This window comes from Lemur catta, chromosome 11, assembly GCF_020740605.2.
Source record: "Lemur catta isolate mLemCat1 chromosome 11, mLemCat1.pri, whole genome shotgun sequence".
NCBI lineage: Eukaryota > Metazoa > Chordata > Mammalia > Primates > Lemuridae > Lemur > Lemur catta.
In genome coordinates, this window is record NC_059138.1 from 93,840,492 (window position 1) to 93,859,201 (window position 18,710).

General features: G+C 41.9%; 1 protein-coding gene across 13 annotated transcripts in view; it reads right to left on the bottom strand.

Moving 5' to 3' along the window:
• Positions 1-18,710, bottom strand: part of COBL (cordon-bleu WH2 repeat protein) — a 283,679-nt gene that overhangs the window by 162,180 nt on the left and 102,789 nt on the right. For 9 of the 13 annotated variants that reach the window (XM_045564737.1, XM_045564743.1, XM_045564747.1 and 6 more), the window contains 4 exons: positions 11,137-11,347; positions 8,423-8,651; positions 6,054-6,098; positions 2,049-2,146 (listed from right to left, as the gene is read on the bottom strand). In XM_045564737.1, the coding sequence (XP_045420693.1) occupies positions 2,049-2,146; positions 6,054-6,098; positions 8,423-8,651; positions 11,137-11,347 (583 nt within the window). The remainder of the gene's footprint in view (positions 1-2,048; positions 2,147-6,053; positions 6,099-8,422; positions 8,652-11,136; positions 11,348-18,710) is intronic. The other 4 variants (XM_045564748.1, XM_045564745.1, XM_045564739.1 and 1 more) reach the window with 1 other exon arrangement.

The following is an 18,710-nucleotide window of genomic DNA, read 5'->3' on the forward strand; positions in this document are numbered from 1 at the left end:
GTTGTTTCTGTAAACCTGGGAGAAGTCCCAGCAAACAACTTCGTGCCAGCCCATTCCTTGTCCCACGCCCTCAAAACCCACGTGGCAAAGGCCACGCAGAGCACTCCCCCGGCAGCTGTCCTCAGCCTCGGCCCAGATAAACTTTCTGTGTTAATTCTGCCTCAGTTTCTTTCCTTAGGTTGACAACAGTGGAGAGACAGGAAGAGAAGTCCCTCATAATCCGCAGCGAGACGCGGGGCCTGGCTGCGTTTTCACTGTGCCACGGGTGTGCGGTGTCTGCCTGCCCTCCGAACCGCGGGAGCCAAGTAAGAGCCCCTGCAAATCCCAGCTCTGCGGCCTGTCTCGTTTTGCTTAAAAGAAAAGCACTGCTAGATGTTTTGCTTGTTTTGCCGGCAGTTTCAGCCTCAGAAGGAAGAAGACACAAGAACGGCTACGTGAGGTCTCAGCGTGAGGCAGGAGGAACGGCGCCTGCGGAGCAAGGGGGACAGAGGTGAACACGGTCCCGGCAGACTCATCTCAACACCTCCAGGACAGCAACGACAACGTTCACAGAGGGGTGGAAAATCCAGACACAACATTCTGACCCTGTGATCTCAAGTAATCCTGACAGGAAAGGAAAAGAAAGGACAGGAGGTCAGGAGAGGAGGGGAAGGGAGGGAAAGGTCGGAGCCCAGAAGGTCTTTCACAGGGACGTGTGTCGAGGGCAGACCTTTGACAGGACACGCACGTGCACGGGGAAAGCACACACGGTCAGTAAGAAACGTAAGAGAACCACAAAACCACTATCAAGGTAAAGAAACAATGAGCTGAGATTCGTGCAGAACCCTGACAGGCAGGACGTCTGTGCCAGGTCCCCCTGCTGAGCCCCACCGCACGGCACCTCCCAACCCTCGGGCCCTGCTGCCGCCCTGTCCCCTTCCCGGCGGTGTCAGACACACCTGGGTCTAAGCCTGGGACCGGGCGGGTTTCTGTGTCTCTCTTGAGCTCTGGTATCCTCATCAGCAAGCCTGGGGCGAACCACTTCCAGCAGCACAGCCCCCACCACAGGCTCCCGCAGCTCGGGAAATGGGACGTCCGGCCTTGGGCACAGACGCGTGGAGTAGGCAGTGGTGCCAGAAGGTTCCTGAACAAACGGGAGTTCCCGTTCCTCACGCCTCTTCTGAGACTACACAGATGGAGAACACTTCCCAATCTAATGGTATTAAAGCCTAACATTTATTGGAATAATTTTGTCTTTTTTTAGTGTCATTTATTAGGAGGGAAAAAATACTATATATTAGTAAAACATACTTGTTAAACAAATATATTAGGGATACAGAGCATTGTACTTTCTTGGTAGTTAGAAGGCACTTGTGGTTTTGATAATCTCATGACTAATTATAAAAATCATCATTTTTATTCTGTGTACTGTGACTTTAAATTACTCTGCAACATTGTATCCAAAACATGACTTTGAGATATGTTTAATAAAGACCAAAATGATCAATAAAATTAATTTACTACGTGGTATATTCCCTGGTCATAGTGGAAGGACCAAAGAACATCTAAAAATTACTAGTAAATGGGCCAGTTTGCCAACTTATCCCCTCAAAGCAGCCTTATGTCTACCTCCTCAAGGCTTGATATGTTTAGTAAGTTTTGCAACTGCAGTTCATTTATAGTGAGACTGGCTGTTTTATTCAAACTTTAACGTGCATTCCTGCTTCCATCCATCCAAATGACACATGCTGAGTGTCAGTCACGTGCGCAGTTCTGGGTAAGCACCAGGCAGAAGGGCTCACAGCCCTGCCTGCCAGGAGCCCACGGGCTTTGTGTTCTGCAGGTCAGCCAAACACTGTCACACCCTGCCCGTGAATAACTGATTCGGGGGTCAGGCACACGGAAGCACAGCCAGTCACTGAGGGATGCTGAGAAGCTCCCTTTTGAACTGAAGGAATCAATATTCCTGAATATAATTATTTAGAAAAATTCCAAGAGAGGTTGAATACAAATATCTCATGAAATTATTTTTACATGATACCAAAACATATGTGTATTTAATCCATTACCTTACTGGTGCTTCTTTTATTCACTTTGAAAAATCCCAGAAATTTTTTCTTCTCTTTATCTGTCTCGTCATTGCCAAGTGATGATTTTCTGAAGGTTTCTGGGGAATAAAAGTATTAAGTTATTTTTCAGCATTTGAAACAAGAGATTAAGTACTTTACTTTAAAAATCTTAGTAAAAGAATCTTCTGCTCTTAAACTTCTAGTTCTTATGAGAGAGGAAAACCATCAACTATTTCTTTTAAAGCTTTTGAGCCACCTGAAACCCCTCAGACCCATCTGGGAAGTCACTGCAGTTCTCACACGGACTTTCAGTGACGATGGCGGCATTTTCTCTGGGTGTGGCTGTGCCCTTTTGGGAAATGAAAAAACAAATAAGTCAGTTAAAGTGTCAGAGCATCACTGTGCAATAGAAAGTTAGAGAGAATCGCAGATGCAACTGTACATTCTCTAGCAGTGGCATTAGAAAGAACCAAGTGAAATTAATTTTAATGATAATTTCATTTAATCCAATATATCTAAAATGTTATTGTATCATGTAATCAACATGAAAGCTATTGAGGAGATGTTCTACGCTGGTTTTGGTGCTAAGCCTTCAAATCCAGCAAATCCAGCGTTCACCTTTTAGGCTCACAGCACATCTCGGCTTGGACTGGCCACATGTGCCCCGTGGCTGCTGGATCGGACAGCACAGCTCTGAGGCCTGTGACATCAGGGCAAAACAGCTCCATTAAGACTAATGAGTAATGTGCAAACACTAACTAAACAACATGAATCAGCAGCCTTCCTGCTCATTTCCAGAGCACAGAATGACAGTGATGACTGACTACCCAGCGGAATCTGGAATAATCAAATCCCATCTCCCAGGAACAACATTCCAGATTGTCACTCCTCTACTGCACCCAGACTGCTTTCCTTTTTAATTACATCTCTAGTGGGGCACGTTTTCTTTTCTTTTTCTTTATTTTTTTTCTAAATCCTCAACCTCCCTTTTTGGTGTTTCCTTCTTCAGGATTTTAGAGCCAAGATGGGCCCTCTCAGGCTGGAACAAGGACACTGAACCCAGACTGGTCCGGCAGATGGCAAGGCAGCCAGGGCAGTGGCTCCCAAACCTCGGCGGGCGTCAGCATCACTGAACTTGAGAGATGCGGATCCTTGGGCCCCTCCAACCAGAAGCCCTAGAGGCAGGCCCCGCGCTGTGCGGGCTTACAAGCCCCCAGGGATGCCCAGGCTGAGGGTCTGGCGAATGTACTCGGGAAGCGGTGGTGGGCGGTCACGAGCACACGTGTGTGGGGCATCCCTGGGCAAGTGCTTGGCCTCGCTGAGCCTCAGTACCTTCACTGCAGACCGAGTGACTGTGCCAGCACCAGGGACAGTGCTCGGAGCCCGTGCACACGGCTGCAGCACAGCTACTATGTCATGCATTTACTGGCTCTCGAAGGCCTCCCCAGGCCTTTACCAGTAATTCACTCAATTCTTCTCTTCCAAGGCAGACGGATATGACAAAAGGGAGAAAATATGAGTGTTCCCGGAGGATAGAAAAATGAATTTTCCCATGTCACTGCCAACTGCTAGAGAGCCAGGCCTCCATTCAATTGGTGGGAAACTCCCAGGCTGGGATTTTACAAACTGTGCCATCAGAATATCAACCCAAACGAGGTGAGCATCCATTAACTTCTTTATCTGCTGATATCATTTCATATTTGAGTTATAGAACAGACATAAAAGTCAGTCATTGGTAACATGTGCATGAACACTAATAGTGTCCATCCAGCAAAGCAAAAACCCAGCACACATGTTCCCAAACCATTCTGCAGGGCAAAGGCTCGTGTTGCAGTCACAGGGCCCGGCTCCCAATTACATGCAAGAGGCTCCAGCCAAGGAGGTCAGAGAGCCCCACCTCACACGACATCCAAACCAGAGGACACACCTCAAAATGATGCAGCTACAGACACATGTGCACATGCATTTCAAAGTTAGTCGGATCAAAACCCTCTATTAGGTATGGAGCTATAAAGAGAAAAATATGCCATACCACAGAATAAAATTTTAAACTATAGTACACAGTCATATGTACACTTACAACCTATAATGTTTTTAGAATTGAGTGGCATGTGACATGGCTATAACAAGAGACAGAGCATATTTATTGGTACACAAGCTATATTACATTGACCACAAAAAGGATAAACTGAGACTCTTATTCCGGTCGCCACCTCTACAGGACTGAGGCTGGCCCCAGCAATGAAGCCCTGGCACCAGAACGGACCCCCAACAGCAGGAGAGACATTTCCCACGCAGCTACAGCCTGCAGGTGTCTGCAGACGGCAGGGGCCCACAACACACAGCTCTGAGCTGGGGACTAAACAGAAGGCCTATTTTTAGACATAAGCCTTTGCCACTGACTGATAGAGGCCCCTGAGGTTTGGCAGAAGAATTGGTTTGAGAACAAAGTATTAATAAGGTGACAATGTTGGCATCAGCCAAAACCTCCCCAGGACACCTGGCTATGCAGTCAGAGCAGCAATAAGCAACTGCCACACAGCCAGGCCTGCAGGACACGGGCAGCTGAGATCTAGAATCTGCAGTTCCGGGTGTATGGTGGGGGCTGAGCATGACATTTATGTTGTTTGAATTTACTCTGATTTGCAAGAAGTCAAACATCAATAAAACTTGGGGGTTCATACTCCATTAGTAAGGGAGCACTGTTTCGAAGCAGGATAAAGGTGAACCGAGGGGGTGCGCAGGGTGCAGAAGGATGGGGGACCCTTACAGGTCCACTAGTTCAAACTCATTTGCCCAGAAGAGGAAACTGAAAACAAGAGCAATTCAGCGACCAGAACAAGGTCACCAAGCAAGGAAACGGAAGAAGAGGACCAGGTCAGTGCTTGCAAATGCACGACGGAGACATTCTCACGATAGGCAGGTTTTTAAGTTCCAGTCCCATCACGAGACTGCAAGAGCACAGGGGCATAACAGAATGACTCTAGTTCACCTTCTCCGCCATTCTCAGCCACACCCCAAATAAAATCATCCAGAACTGACAAAGCCTTCATTTATGTGTGTTTTCTGCTCAAAATGACTACCGTTCCACGCTGTTTCTCAAAAGAGAATGCTTATCTTTTCACTGCTTGTCCGCACTGTGGGACGGGGCAGATCAACAGCAGACAAGGACAACTGAGGGTGGCCCAGGTCACGGCACTCCCAGAAACCCCACCCGCAGACTGTCCAGACCAATGCTGAGGTTTCTTTCACTAAATATTTTTTTCTGGAAATAAAATCTATTGTTAAATATTTAACAAACATGGACAAAACTTTCTGAAGTCTAAAACCAATCCCAGTGAGTCTAAAGTACATAGACTCATAGGGATTTTAATGAACCTTTTAAGTATATATTTATTTCTGTGTGTGTATATGTATGTATGTAATGCACGTGTGTATGTATAAGTATATATGTATATGTGTCTTACATGTCTATAAATATACACATATAGAGATATTGAGAGAGAGAAAACTTCTAAGAAATAGATGTCAGACATTTGCATACTTATCTATGACACAAAAAGTTAAATTTCAAAATCCATACTGCCCAAAATTCTGCAGCATGCAGGATGACCTCAGACAGGTAAGTACAGGTAAGTAAGTACAGGTAAGTAAATACAGGCAAACAGAGGTAGCAAGGAAATGGTATCTTTTCTGCATGTACCACTTTCAGCCTGTTGTGAAATTCTGGGCAACAGAATTTGTTTTCTATAACAGTCTCCCTCATTTTTTACCAATTAAAATCACACAGCAAATTCTCACACAAGCAGCATTCTCTGAACCAACCAAGCAGGAACCAGGAGACCAAACCATAGCCTCTGTCATCCCGGCAAGCCCCCCGGGCTCCAAGCCACACTAGCATTCCCTCAGGTCTGGCACACGGACGCCAGCTCCACGCAGCTCCCAGCCCAGAGCCATGCGAAGGGCAGCCCCCCAGGGGAGCGAGAAGCCCTGGACACACGGTACCTTGACAGCTCAGGGAAGGCTCGGACTGAGTTTTGGTCAGAAGAACTGGAAAAGGCAGGCAATGAGAGCATGAGGACACGCGTGGAGATCTGCAGAGCCCCTGACCCAGGCCTAGGCCCCTCACAAGCCTCAGATGGGATGCTGGCATGCCAGAAGGCCTCCTGCAGAGCAGGCCTGCATCTCGGCTTGCCCTCGCAGGGCCTCAGTTGCACAGCCTGCTAAGTGCCACCCTGGACGTAGGTGGCAGCAAAGCCTTGGGTTTGTCAGGCTACCGCAGCAGCCAGGGATCCCAGAGGAAGGTGGGCCCCTGCCTAGCGATGCCTCTCCCCTGCCAGCCGTCCCCTGCTCTCCAGCAGCTTCAGGGCTCAGGAGGGGCTGCCTTTTCCTTCCGAGTATAAACCAAGAAAGCAAACGAAGGGGCTCCTTCTGCAGCACCCAGCAGGCCTGCCCAGGTCAGCTGCGGAGAGGAAGCATCCTCAGGGATGCACTCTGGACGAGCCTCCTTGCTTCTCCCACGTCTGACGGAGAGTAGGATGGGATGAAGGCATCTGGCGGGGATGTGAGCAAACATGTCATGCCTGGCACTGCACAGGCGTGGTCCAGATGAAAGGGGTGCTGGCCATGGGGCTGGAGCAGACCCCCATAGCAGGAAGACGCGTAGGGTCTGGGGGTGGGGAGGTGAGGGCCAGGATGCCCAAGGCAGTGGAGAGGGGGACTGTGGGGCTTGGGAGCAGCTAGTTTCCACCAAGGGCAGAAGTGCTGCAAATCTGAAAGGCCAAGCTGGCCACAGCAGTGTGTCTGGGGGCTCCGTCCTGCTGTGGGTCAGAAGAGGTGCACTGGCCCAGGACCCCACTGAACACTCCACTCCTGTGTTCCAGACAACCACGGGCTTGCCTGGGGCCTTTCCTTAACAGAGACCAGGTTTTACGTGACTTCTCCCAGGTAGCAGGTTCAATCTACCTTTGAAGATGTATCCAAGGGTTGGCATATAACAGAAACACTTGTTTGTGTAAGCTTTTTTCTTTTAGATACCTAAATGTGGGACAGTTTTTTTTCTTTTTCTTTCTTTCTTTTTCTTATCTTACCAAATGAAAGCTGTTTCCAAAAAGTACCATAAACCAAATGTAAATAGGGCCGATACACCCAGGCAGACACACCCACAGCAACCCAGCCTGCTGTCTGCGGTGATGCTCAGAATATTTTTGTCTGTGTCTCACAAGGATACTGGATAAAACACAAGATGCTTTATTCTCAAATGTCAGTGTACCTTTTTTTTGAAGGGACAAATAGTCCACGTATCTGAAAGTCAATGGAGCTAAACCCTCTCTTGAATGTCAAATCAGATCTAGGGCCCAGACTGCCAGGAGGAAATGGGCTGACGAGGGGAGAGGGGCAGACTGCACAGTGATTCCACTGTGGTCATGGATTCATGATAAATTTGGGACAAAAGAATACATTTTTTATTGGAAGAAGTTAGAAAAAAAGCTATAGAAAAACACGAAAAACTTGAGTATGTATACATTTTAAAAGCCCAACCTATTTAATATTTGTGGAATAAATAAAACAGAGACAAGATATCAACTGGGGCTCATTAGAATAGAAATGCTTATGAAGTCCGTTTTAATAATTGTAAGTTCAAGGAACATAAAATTTTCTTTTGCCGGACAATCATTTAAATATACAGTCAGCCCTTTGTATCAGTCAGAAGAATCTGCTGACACAACATGTCAGTCTCTGTAGCAACACGGCCTCTGGGGCCACCACTCTCACCAGTGACTCTAACTGTGACCTCAAGCCAAGCCCCAGATTCACAGCATGGGCAAGCTGTCCCTAGCAGCAATGGTCAGGAAGCCCAAGGTGGTGCTAAAGTTGTCTTCAGGGCTCGATTTCATGGAGTGCAGTTGTTCGGTTGTAGGGGGCAGCTAAATGCCCCTTGCCACTGGGTTTGGTTATAAGCAATGTCTAAAACCTAGAGCAGCTAATGGCAACAAAAAAGGAAAGTCAATGGAATATTACACATGGTTTTTCAGTAGTTATTTTAGAGCATCAATTCTAATCTCTCCTTAATTCATCCCCTTCCTCCTTTCACTTATCTCATGACAGTGTACAGGGAGACAAAGAGGGAAGGACATATTCAGGACCTGGACAAAGAGGCAGAATGACAATTGAGAGGAAAGAAAATGAATTTCTTTTTTGCTTATGTCAACACTGGTTCGGACAAAATTGGAGTTACCTGGAAATTCATGTACCCATCTCTCCCCAGTGCTAACCAGGGCTGCAAGGACAACTACCAGGTCACCCGTGCGTGCTGCGTGTGTGTGCACACGCGTGTGTGCAGGGAAGAGTGTGTAAGACACAGCAGGCCTCACCTCTCCTGTTGTCCCAGGCGTAGAGCTCCTTGATCCCGAGCTCGCTCAGGGACTTGGACAGCTCCAGCTCCTCCCCGGCAACGTTGTCCCGCAGGAGAACCACGTGCTCTGGGCTGACCTCACACTTGGCGCAAATGACCGGGAGAATGTTCTGGAGAGGCACATCAGGGCTCACGCGCACAACAGCTTTTTGTGTCCGCAGGTAATTCACTACCAAACGCACAGATTTCTAGAACAATGCAGATAAAGAAAATTCTATAAGCATATCTTCCCACAATGGCTTCAACTTCTGTGTTAATTCTAGAACTAAGTGTGGCAGGATTTTGTGTAGCCTGAATCTTTCTGAAACAAATTTAGTGAGTCAGGAGGGAAAATGGCATAATGAATAGTGAAAATAAATGTCTGGAACGATAAATTTATCTTAGACCCCCGTACTAATGAACAAGCTGCTAACAACGTAGGGAAATGAGCATCAGTGAGGGCTCTAAATTTAAAATCCAGTACACATACCATCTTCCAAGGATTCTGGCCAGACATGAACACAAGGCACTTACATACATTTTCTAAAGGAAAATAGCTTGGAAGTAGTATGAATAATTTGATTTAAAGAAAAAGCCTCAAAAAACATGATATCAAATGTTTGTTTAAGCTGTTAAAATAGCCACATAAATCTATGAATATCTATATACATATGTGTCTATATATACTTGTGTATGTACTATATATACACATTTATATATAAGCACCTGCAGTGTGTACACAAACTTACACGTATTTATATATACACACTATACAAAACATATTTTATGCTAGAAATATATTTTATTTTTTTAAAAAATACCAGACATATAATAATGAGAAAGAAAAACAATCAGTGTGACTAATGGTGATTCTAAATGACTACAGATAAAGCAGCCCATCAAAACTTTACCATGTGAAGTTTCAACAGCCGACTTTTATCCAGCCTTTATTGATCACCTGAATTGTGCAAGACGCTGCTCGTTGGTCACAGCAAACCCAGACTGAACAAAAGCACAGCCGAGAAAGGCCGCGTGCTCCCTCCCAGCCTGAGTGCCAGGGCTTGGTGGCCGTGATAATGATGCATTATAGGAGGAAAGAGGGAAGCTACGGCTCCTTTACCTGCCTCTCCAGGTGGAATCATGAATACACCTGGGCTCACCTGCCACTGGGCACCCGGAAGTCAAGAGAAGCCACAGGGTGTACACAGGGTTCCTTGTCCTTGAACATTGATTACACTTGAAGAATAAGGGAAAATCTCCTCTGGACATTGCATAGACGGGCAACAAATAGAATTTATTAACCAGCTAAACCTAGCAATTCACAGGAGATGGACAGTTGGTCAGATTACCATTTTTAAACAGAAAAATTTATTGGATCTTTAGGAATCCAAAGGAATGAAGTAGCGGCACTGCTTTTAATTGGAGCTGAAAGATCCAACCAACGCCTTACTAAAAAGTACAAAAAACTACTGGAATTAATTTTAGTCAATAATCAAAAGCCTGCAATAAAGCCATGTCTGTAAGATATTCTCCAAATGCAATGAGTAAATATTTCTGATATCAATTTTTCAAAAGGAAAATTCCTCCTCCTCTCTCTCTCTCTCTCTCTCTCTCTCTCTCTCTCTCTCTCTCTCTCTCTCTCTCGATGTCCAAATCCTCTATAGATCCTCACTGCCTCCTCGGGTAGGAAGAACTCTGTAACTGCACTGTCCAGTAGGGTAGCCACTAGCTACTTGCAGCTATTTAAATTTAAATTAATTAAAATTGAATAAAACCAAAATCTCCATTTCTCAATCACACTAGCCACATTTTATGTGTTCAAAAGCCACATGTGTCAATTAAAAATAAAGATTAAAAAAGAGCTGGGTTTGGTGGCATGAGACTATAGTTCTGGCTGAGCCGGGAGGCTGAGGCAGGGGGATCACCGGAGCACAGGAGTTCAAGTCCAGCCAGGACAACACAAGGAGACCCCATCTCAAAAAAAAAAAAAAAAAGAGAGAGAAGAAAAGAAAAACCAGCCTGGTGTAGTGGCTCACGCCTGTAATCCTGGTTCTCTGGAAGGCCGAGGCAGGAGGATTGCTTGAGCTAAGGAGTTGGAGAGCAGCCTGAGCAAGAGTGAGACCCTCTCTCTACTAAAAAAATAGAAAAATTAGCCAGGCATCGTGGTGTGCACCTGTAGTCCCAGCTCCTCGGGAGGCTGAGGCAGGAGGATCGTTTGAGCCCAGGAGTTTGAGGTTGCTGTGAGCTATGATGACATCACAGCACTCTACTCAGGGGAACAGAGTAAGACTCTGCCCCCCCCCCAAAAAAAAAGAAAAGAAAAGAAAAACCAAAATTAATTTAAATATTTAAGTTACAATAAATAGCCAAAAAAGCTACATGTGGCCAGAGACTATCATATTGGAAAGTACAGAATTATAGACAATGTCCACCTCTGAAGAAAGTTTTAATGGGTAGCTCTGCTCTAGAGCAATTCCCATTCTCTAATATATTATATAAAGGAACAATGTTACAACAATAAATATCATTAAATTGTCTCCTAAAATAAACTCAGTTAGTGCCTAGCTTTGCCTAGCATAGCAGTAGCAACCTCAGCCCCAGCTCTCTGTGCGTGGTACTTATTAACAGTGAAGAAGAGCACCCCTGTCCGCTACTCAGTATCTCCCACACGCACAGACACAGGCACCTACGGACCTCAGGCATCTTAGGTGGGCCGGGCTTAACCTTCTCTTCAGGAACTTTTTCTTTCAGAAACACAGTGTGCACATTCAGTGTCCCAACCAAGGTATTTGGCTTAAAACTCAAAGGCTGTTGGGTTTCCGAAGATCGGATCTCAAGGGCATGGTGAGATGGATTCAGGTGATTCTGAAGGCAAAGATCAACAAGTAGGTCCATCATTGCATGGCTGGAAAAAAGAAAACAAATCACCATTATTAGGAAGGTCTGCGCTCTCCCTTCTGCCTCGCTGAACAAATGGAAGAATGAGCACATTAGATGTGCTTATGAAGAAAGACAACAGCAGCTCATTAATTCCTTATGCATGATTGTATAGCAATATGTTAACATTCTCCACACTAATAAACAATACTACTGAAAGAGCAAAATCATAACAGCTGATCAAAATCATAATAGCTTGGGAAATAGTTGTATTTCTAGTTAAATCCATGAGAATGTTCAATCATCTAAGGTTTGTTAGCACAAATGATATTTCTTATGGGTGTAAGACACTAAATTTTCAGTTATTCACTGAAATTTATGTTAAATACTAAGTTTTCAGTTGAAGAAGTCAACAGCTTTCTTTTAGAAAAAAAAAAAAAAAGCCTCATTTTCCAAGACAAAAAAATACAAGATAATTATATTTTTCAAATGTCAAAAATTTTCATAACATCCCCCATCACACATAATTATTGTTGCTATGGGAGGGGAGTGACAATTCAGATTATCCCAAAGAACAGAAAATTTCATTTCCATCTGCTATATTTTCATGGCAGAAAGTTTTTATATTTAAAGCTGACCTTTCTTTTTCCTACAAATTTCCCAAGAAGTTAAGCACAGGTTTTTTTCCCCATCATCTATTTCTTAATAAGCAACTTGCATGGAAATTATTACAGAACATAATTATGGTTTCTAGGTGTCACCAAATGTATATCTAAAGATCGGGAACTTACAGGCATGTGTAAACACACAAATGCGAGTGACATCAACAAGATGGTAGAATAGAAGTCTCCAGCTCAACCATCCCCACAGAAAAAAATGATTTGTCAGTGATCCATGAACAAAAGTGCCTTTGTAGGAGCTTTAGGATCCAAATAGAAGGTGGTCAAACCCAGGAGCTCGAATGAGGAGGGATGCCTTGAGAAGTCAGGCCCATATCCTGGTGGCAGGCTCATAGACTTTGGTCCCAGCTGTGGACTGAAAGCAGCCCCATAGTCCTGTGGACCCAGCTCAGCATGGCATAGCTCTCTTCCTGCCAACAGTCCCATCTGCCATTTCCTGAGAGGAGTTACACCCACCTGTGCCCCCAGTAACACGCCTGCTGACCTGAGCCCAACTGTGGATACTGAAGTAGCCATGTGACCTGGCTCCAGTCTCCTCTACTGTGGCCTGGAGTCAGTATTGCCTGTCCAGGGACCTGGTAGGAGACATATCTCTCCATGATCCTGGTGGTAGATCCCCCAAGCTCAGTCCCAACTGTGGATCCTTAAGCAGCCATGTTACTTGGCTTTCACTCCACTCGACTGAGATCCCAGAGGCAATAACATCAGTCTAGAGACCTGTCAGGAGTAGACTGTAATGACTGGAAGAGATGTTTGCCCCTTCAAATGCACAGATACCAACACAAGGCTATATGGATCACAAAGAATAAGACAAACATGACACCACCAAAAGAAACTAATAAAACTCTAGTAACCAACCCCAAAGAAGTGGAGAGTCATAAATTTCTTTAAAAAGCATCCAAAATAGTGATCTTTAAAAAAGCTAAATGAGCTTCAAGGGAACACAGATTAAAAAACTAAACAAAATCATGAAAACAATGCATAAAGAAAATGAGAAATTTAATAAAGAAATATAAGCAATAAGAAAGAACCAAATAGAAATCCTGGAGCTGAAGGATATAATGACTGAACTAAAAATTTCAAATAGAGAGCTTGAAGCAGCATGAGTGAACTCAAAGACCAATCCATTTGCAATTAACCAGTTAGAAAACAAGAATGAAAAAGAGTGAAAACTTATGGAACACCATCAAACAAAGGGGCAGAAAGCCTATTTAAACAAATAATGGCAAAAATCTTCCCAAATCAACAGAAAGAAACAAATATGGAGCCTCAAATATATTAAACCCAAAGAGGGCTACATCAAGACACATGATAGTTTCTCTCAAACATTAGAGTTTGTCAGAAGGAACAGACTAAGAGAGAATTTAGAAAGTCGGAAGAGAAAGGCAACTTGTCACATACAAGGGAACCTTCATAAGACCATGCATGGATTTATCAGCAGAAACACTTGCAGGCTGGGAGAAAATGGGATGATATAGTCAAAGTACTGGACAAAAAATGCCAACCCATAATACTTTATCCAGAAAAACTATAGTTTAAAGATGGAGAGATAAAAGTCTTTCCCAGGCAAAAACTAGGAAGTCTTTCACACTAGACCTGCTTTACAAGAAATGTTAAAGTAAGTCAGGTTGAAATGAAAAGACATTAAAAAAACATAATGAAAGCATATGAAAGCATAAATCTCATTGCTAAAGCTAAACAGAGAATATTGTAATACTGTAATGGTGCACACAAATCACTTTAAACACTAATATATAAGTCATAAAACAAAAGTAGTCAGAATAAATATAGCTACAGGACTTTGCTAATGTAAATACAATATAGAAAAGTGAAATCTGACATCAGTTACATAAAGTGTACGTGGGGAAAGAAATGTGTAGAGTATCTGCATGTGATTGAAGTTAAGTTATCAGCTTCAAATAGACTGCTATAACTCTAAAATATCCTATATGAACTCCATGATAACCCCCCATGCAAAAAATGTACAGTAGATACCAAAAAGACAAAGAAAAAAGAATCAAAGCACACCCCTAAAATCATCAAACCACAAAGGAAGATAAGAGAAGAAATGACCGAACACGAGAACTATAATAAAGACAGAAAACAGTTAACAAAATGGCAAGCACAAGTCCTTAACTATCTATAATTACTTGAAATTTAAATGGACTAAACTTTCCAATAAAGAGACACACAGTTAATGCATAAATAAGAAAACAATAATCAACTATATGCTGTCTACAAAAGACTCACTTTAGATTTAAGGACATAATGGCCAGGCGTGGTGGCTCACGCCTGTAATCCTAGCACTCTGGGAGGCCGAGGCGGGAGGATCGCTCTAGGTCAGGTCAGGAGTTCAAGATTTACGGACATATATAAGCTGAAAATAAAGGGATGAAGAAGGATATTCCATCCAAATGTTAAAGAAAAGAGAGCAGGAGTAGCTATATTTATGTCAGAAAAAATAGACTCTAAGTAAAAAACTGTCACAAGAGACAAAAAAGGTCATTATAATATGATAAAAGGGTTAATTCAACAGGAAGATCCAACAGTTATAAATACATATACACCCAAGACAAAACCACCTAAGTATATAAAGCAGACATTGATAAATCTGAAGGGAGAAATAGACAGCAATACAATAACAGGTGGGAGCTTCCATACTCTATTCCGTATAATGAACATATCATCTAGACAGAAAATCAATAGGGAAACAGAAGAACTGAGCAATGCTATAGATCAAATGAACTTAACAGATATGTAATATATCCAGAACTTCGCACCCAACATCAGAAAAATACACATTCTTCTCAAAAGCGATGGAATGTTCTTCAGGATATATGACATATTAGTTGTTTAAAAAGTCTTAAAAATTTTAATAAGATTAAAATCATTCCAAGTATCTTTTCCAAACACAATGGAATGACACTAGCAATCAATAACAGTAACAAAATGAAAACAATTACAAATACAGAATTTGCCTTTCATAGTATCAGGTACCCACGGTTAGAAAATATTAAATGGAAATTTTCAGAAATGACTGATTCATAAATTTAAGCAGCATGATGAAATCTCGTGCTGTCCCGCCTCATCCTGCCTGGGACATGAATCATCCCTTTATGCTGTATACTCTACACGCCCATTAGTCACTTAGTAGCCATCACAGTTATCGTACTGACTGTCATGGCATTGCACTCCTTATGTTCAAGTCACCTTTATTTTACTTGATAATCACCCCACAGTGCAAGAGTAGTGATGTTGGTGATTCAGATATGCCAAAAAGAAGCCACAAAGTGCATCCTTTAAGTGCAAAGGTAAAAAGTTCTTGACTTAATAAGAAACAAGAGAAATTGCATGCTCAGATTACTAACATCTACAGAAAATTGAAACTTCTACCCATAAAATTGTGAAAGAAAAAGAAATTCATATTAGTTTTGCTGTTGCACCTCAAACTTCAAAAGTTACAGCCACAGTATGAGATAACTTTTATTATAATATATTGTTATAATTATTCTATTTTGTTATTAGTCATCGATGTTCATCTTTTACTATGCTTAATTTATAAATTAAATTTTATCATAGCTATGTATGCATAGGGGAAAAAACATAGTTTATATAGAGTTTGGTACTGCCTGTGGCTTAAGGCATCCACTAGGGGTCTTAAAACATATCCCCCTTAGATAAAGCAGGACTACTGTACATGGAAACTAAACAATACATTCTTGAATAAACACTGAGTCAAAAAGGAAACCAAAAAGGAATTTAAATAATATCTTGAGACAAATGAAAATGAAAATACAACTTACCAAAACTGATGGGATGCAGCAAAACTAATACTCTGAGGGAACTTTGTAGCAATAAGTTCCTACATTAAAAAAGAAGAAATATCTCAAACAACCTAACTTTATACTTCAAGGAGCTAGATTAACTGAGCCCAAAATTAGTATAAGGAAGGAAATAATAAAGATTATTGTAAGAAAAATAGCTGAAATAGAGAATAGATAAATAAAATCAGCAATCTCTTGCCTAGACTAAGAAAAAAGAAAGAAGACAAATAAAATAAAAAATGAAAGAGGAGACATTATGATAGATATCTCAGAAATAAAAAGGATCACTAAGCAGTATAATAAACAATAATAACAATAATACACAAATTGGATAATCTATAAAAAAATGAATAAATTCCTAGACACATATAACTTACCAAAACTGAATCAAGGAAAAACTGAAATACTGAACAGACAAATAACAAATAAGAAGAGTGAATTGGTAACTAAACCTCACCACAAACGAAAGCTCAGGACCAAATGGATTCATGAAAAATTCTACCAAATAGTCAAGGAATAATTAATTCCTTGCTCCTTGATTCTAAGAAGCAGTAATTCAATGCTTCTTAAACTCTTCCAAAATACAGAAAAAGAAGGAATACTTCCAAACTAATTTTATGAGGCTAGCGTTGCTTTGACACCAAAGTCAGACAAAGATCCCAAAAGAAAAGAATAGTACAGGCCAATATCCCTGATGACATGGATGCAAAAATTCTCAATAAAATACTAGCAAACAAAATTCAACAGCACATTAAAAGGATTTTACACCATGGCCAAGTGGAATCTATGCCCCCAATGGCCCAAAAGAAGTAAATAAATCAATGTGATACAACTCATTAACAGAATGAATCATAAAAATCATATAATCATCTCAACTGATGCAGAAAAAGCACTTGACAAAATTCAAAATACATACATGATAAAACTCTCAACAAAATAGGTAGAGAAGGAACTTACCTCAACACAATAAAAACCACACATGAAAAGCTCACAAATAACATTATAATCAATAAAAAAAAAATACTGAAAGCTTTTCCTTTAAGATCCATACAAGGCAAAGATGTCCAGTCTCGCCACTTGTATTCAATATAGTACTGAAAGTAAGTCCTAGCCAGAGGAATTAGACAAGAAAAATAAATAAAAGGCATGTGAATCAGAAAAGAAGAAGTAAAATAATCTCTGTTTGCAGCTGACATGATCATACACATAGAAACCCCTGAAGACTCAATGACAACAAAAAACTTAGAAGTAATAAATACTTTCAGTAAAGTTGCTGGATATAAAATCAATATGAACAATCAGTGGCATTTCTATACACAAACAATGACCTATCTAAAAAGAAAATTAAGAAAATTATCCCATTTACAATAGCAACAAAAGGAATACTTAGTAATAAACTTAACCAAACTGGTGAAAGACTGGTACACTGAATATTATAATACATTGATGAAAAAAATCAAAGAAGACACAGATAATGGAAAGACATCTAAAGACATCTTGTGTTCAAGGACTGGAAGAATTAGTATTGTTTAAATGTACATACCACACGAATAGACCTACAGAGTCAATATAATCCCTATCAAAATCCCAATGACATTCTTTACAGAAACAGAAAAGAAACAATCCTAAAATTAATACAGAACAATAAAAAAAATTGGAATACTCAAAGCAATGTTAAAAACAAAGTTGGAGAGGTATCACACATCCTCATTTAAAAATATTTTACAAAGCTACATTGATCAAAGCAGTATGGCACCTGAATAAAACCAGGCACACAGACCAATGGAACAAAACAGAGTGCCCAAAAATAAATCTACGCATTTACAGTCAACTGATCTTTACCTAGGATGCCAAGAACACAATGAGGAAAGCAGCTCTTCAATAAATGGTGCTGCAAAAACTGGATATCCACATGCAGAAAAATGAAATTGGACCCTATCTCACTCCATATACAAAAATCATCTAGAAATAAATTAAAAGACTTAAATTTAAGACCTGAAACCATAAACCTATGAGAAGAAAACATAGGGAAAGAGCTTCATGACATTGGTCTGGGCAATGACTTTTTGAGAATGACACCAAAAGCTTGGGGAATGAAAGCACGAGTGAACTACTGGGGCTGCATCAGACTGAAAAGCTTCTGTGCAGCAATGAGAACAATCAATAGAGAGGAAAGGCAACCTACAGAATGGGAGAAAATATCTGCAAACCATGTATGTGATAAGCGGTTAATATCCAAAGTAGATAAGGAACTCAAACAACTCAAGAGTAAATGACCAAATTCAAAAATGGGCTAAAGACCTGAACAGATATTTCTCAAAATATGACATACAACTGGCCAAGAGGTGTATGAAAAAGAGTTCAACATCACTATCAGGAAAATACAACTCAACACCATGATATCACCTCACGGCTGTTAGAATGGCAATTATAAAAGAGACAAACAAGGGGGTGAAAAATGGCAGAGTAGACGTGACCTCCTGGCTCGCTGCTCCCAGAAAAAGAGGTGAAGAACTTGGTCTGCTATGCACAAGTAGATTGCTCCGCTGCAAGAACAGTGTTGTGAAACTGCAGAGAAGCAGTGTGGGACACACAATCCAGGAAAAAAAAAAGGTGAATGGGAGATGCGATCGTAAAGTCTGGAGTGTGCAAGATAAACAATAGAGAATAGAGCATGGGATGGCTGTGCTTGCCCGGCCAGCGAGTACAGTGGGATCTGATCCACAGGAGGATGGCCTGCCTCCCCAATGACCTCCACACCTACTCAGACAGGGACATGCCTGAAGTCGGTGCAAAAATCACAGCAGGAGACTGCGGGCTCTGTGGAGAGGGGACAATAGCGGGAAACATCTTAAACTCCCCGATGCTCTGTGCTAGGACTATACTG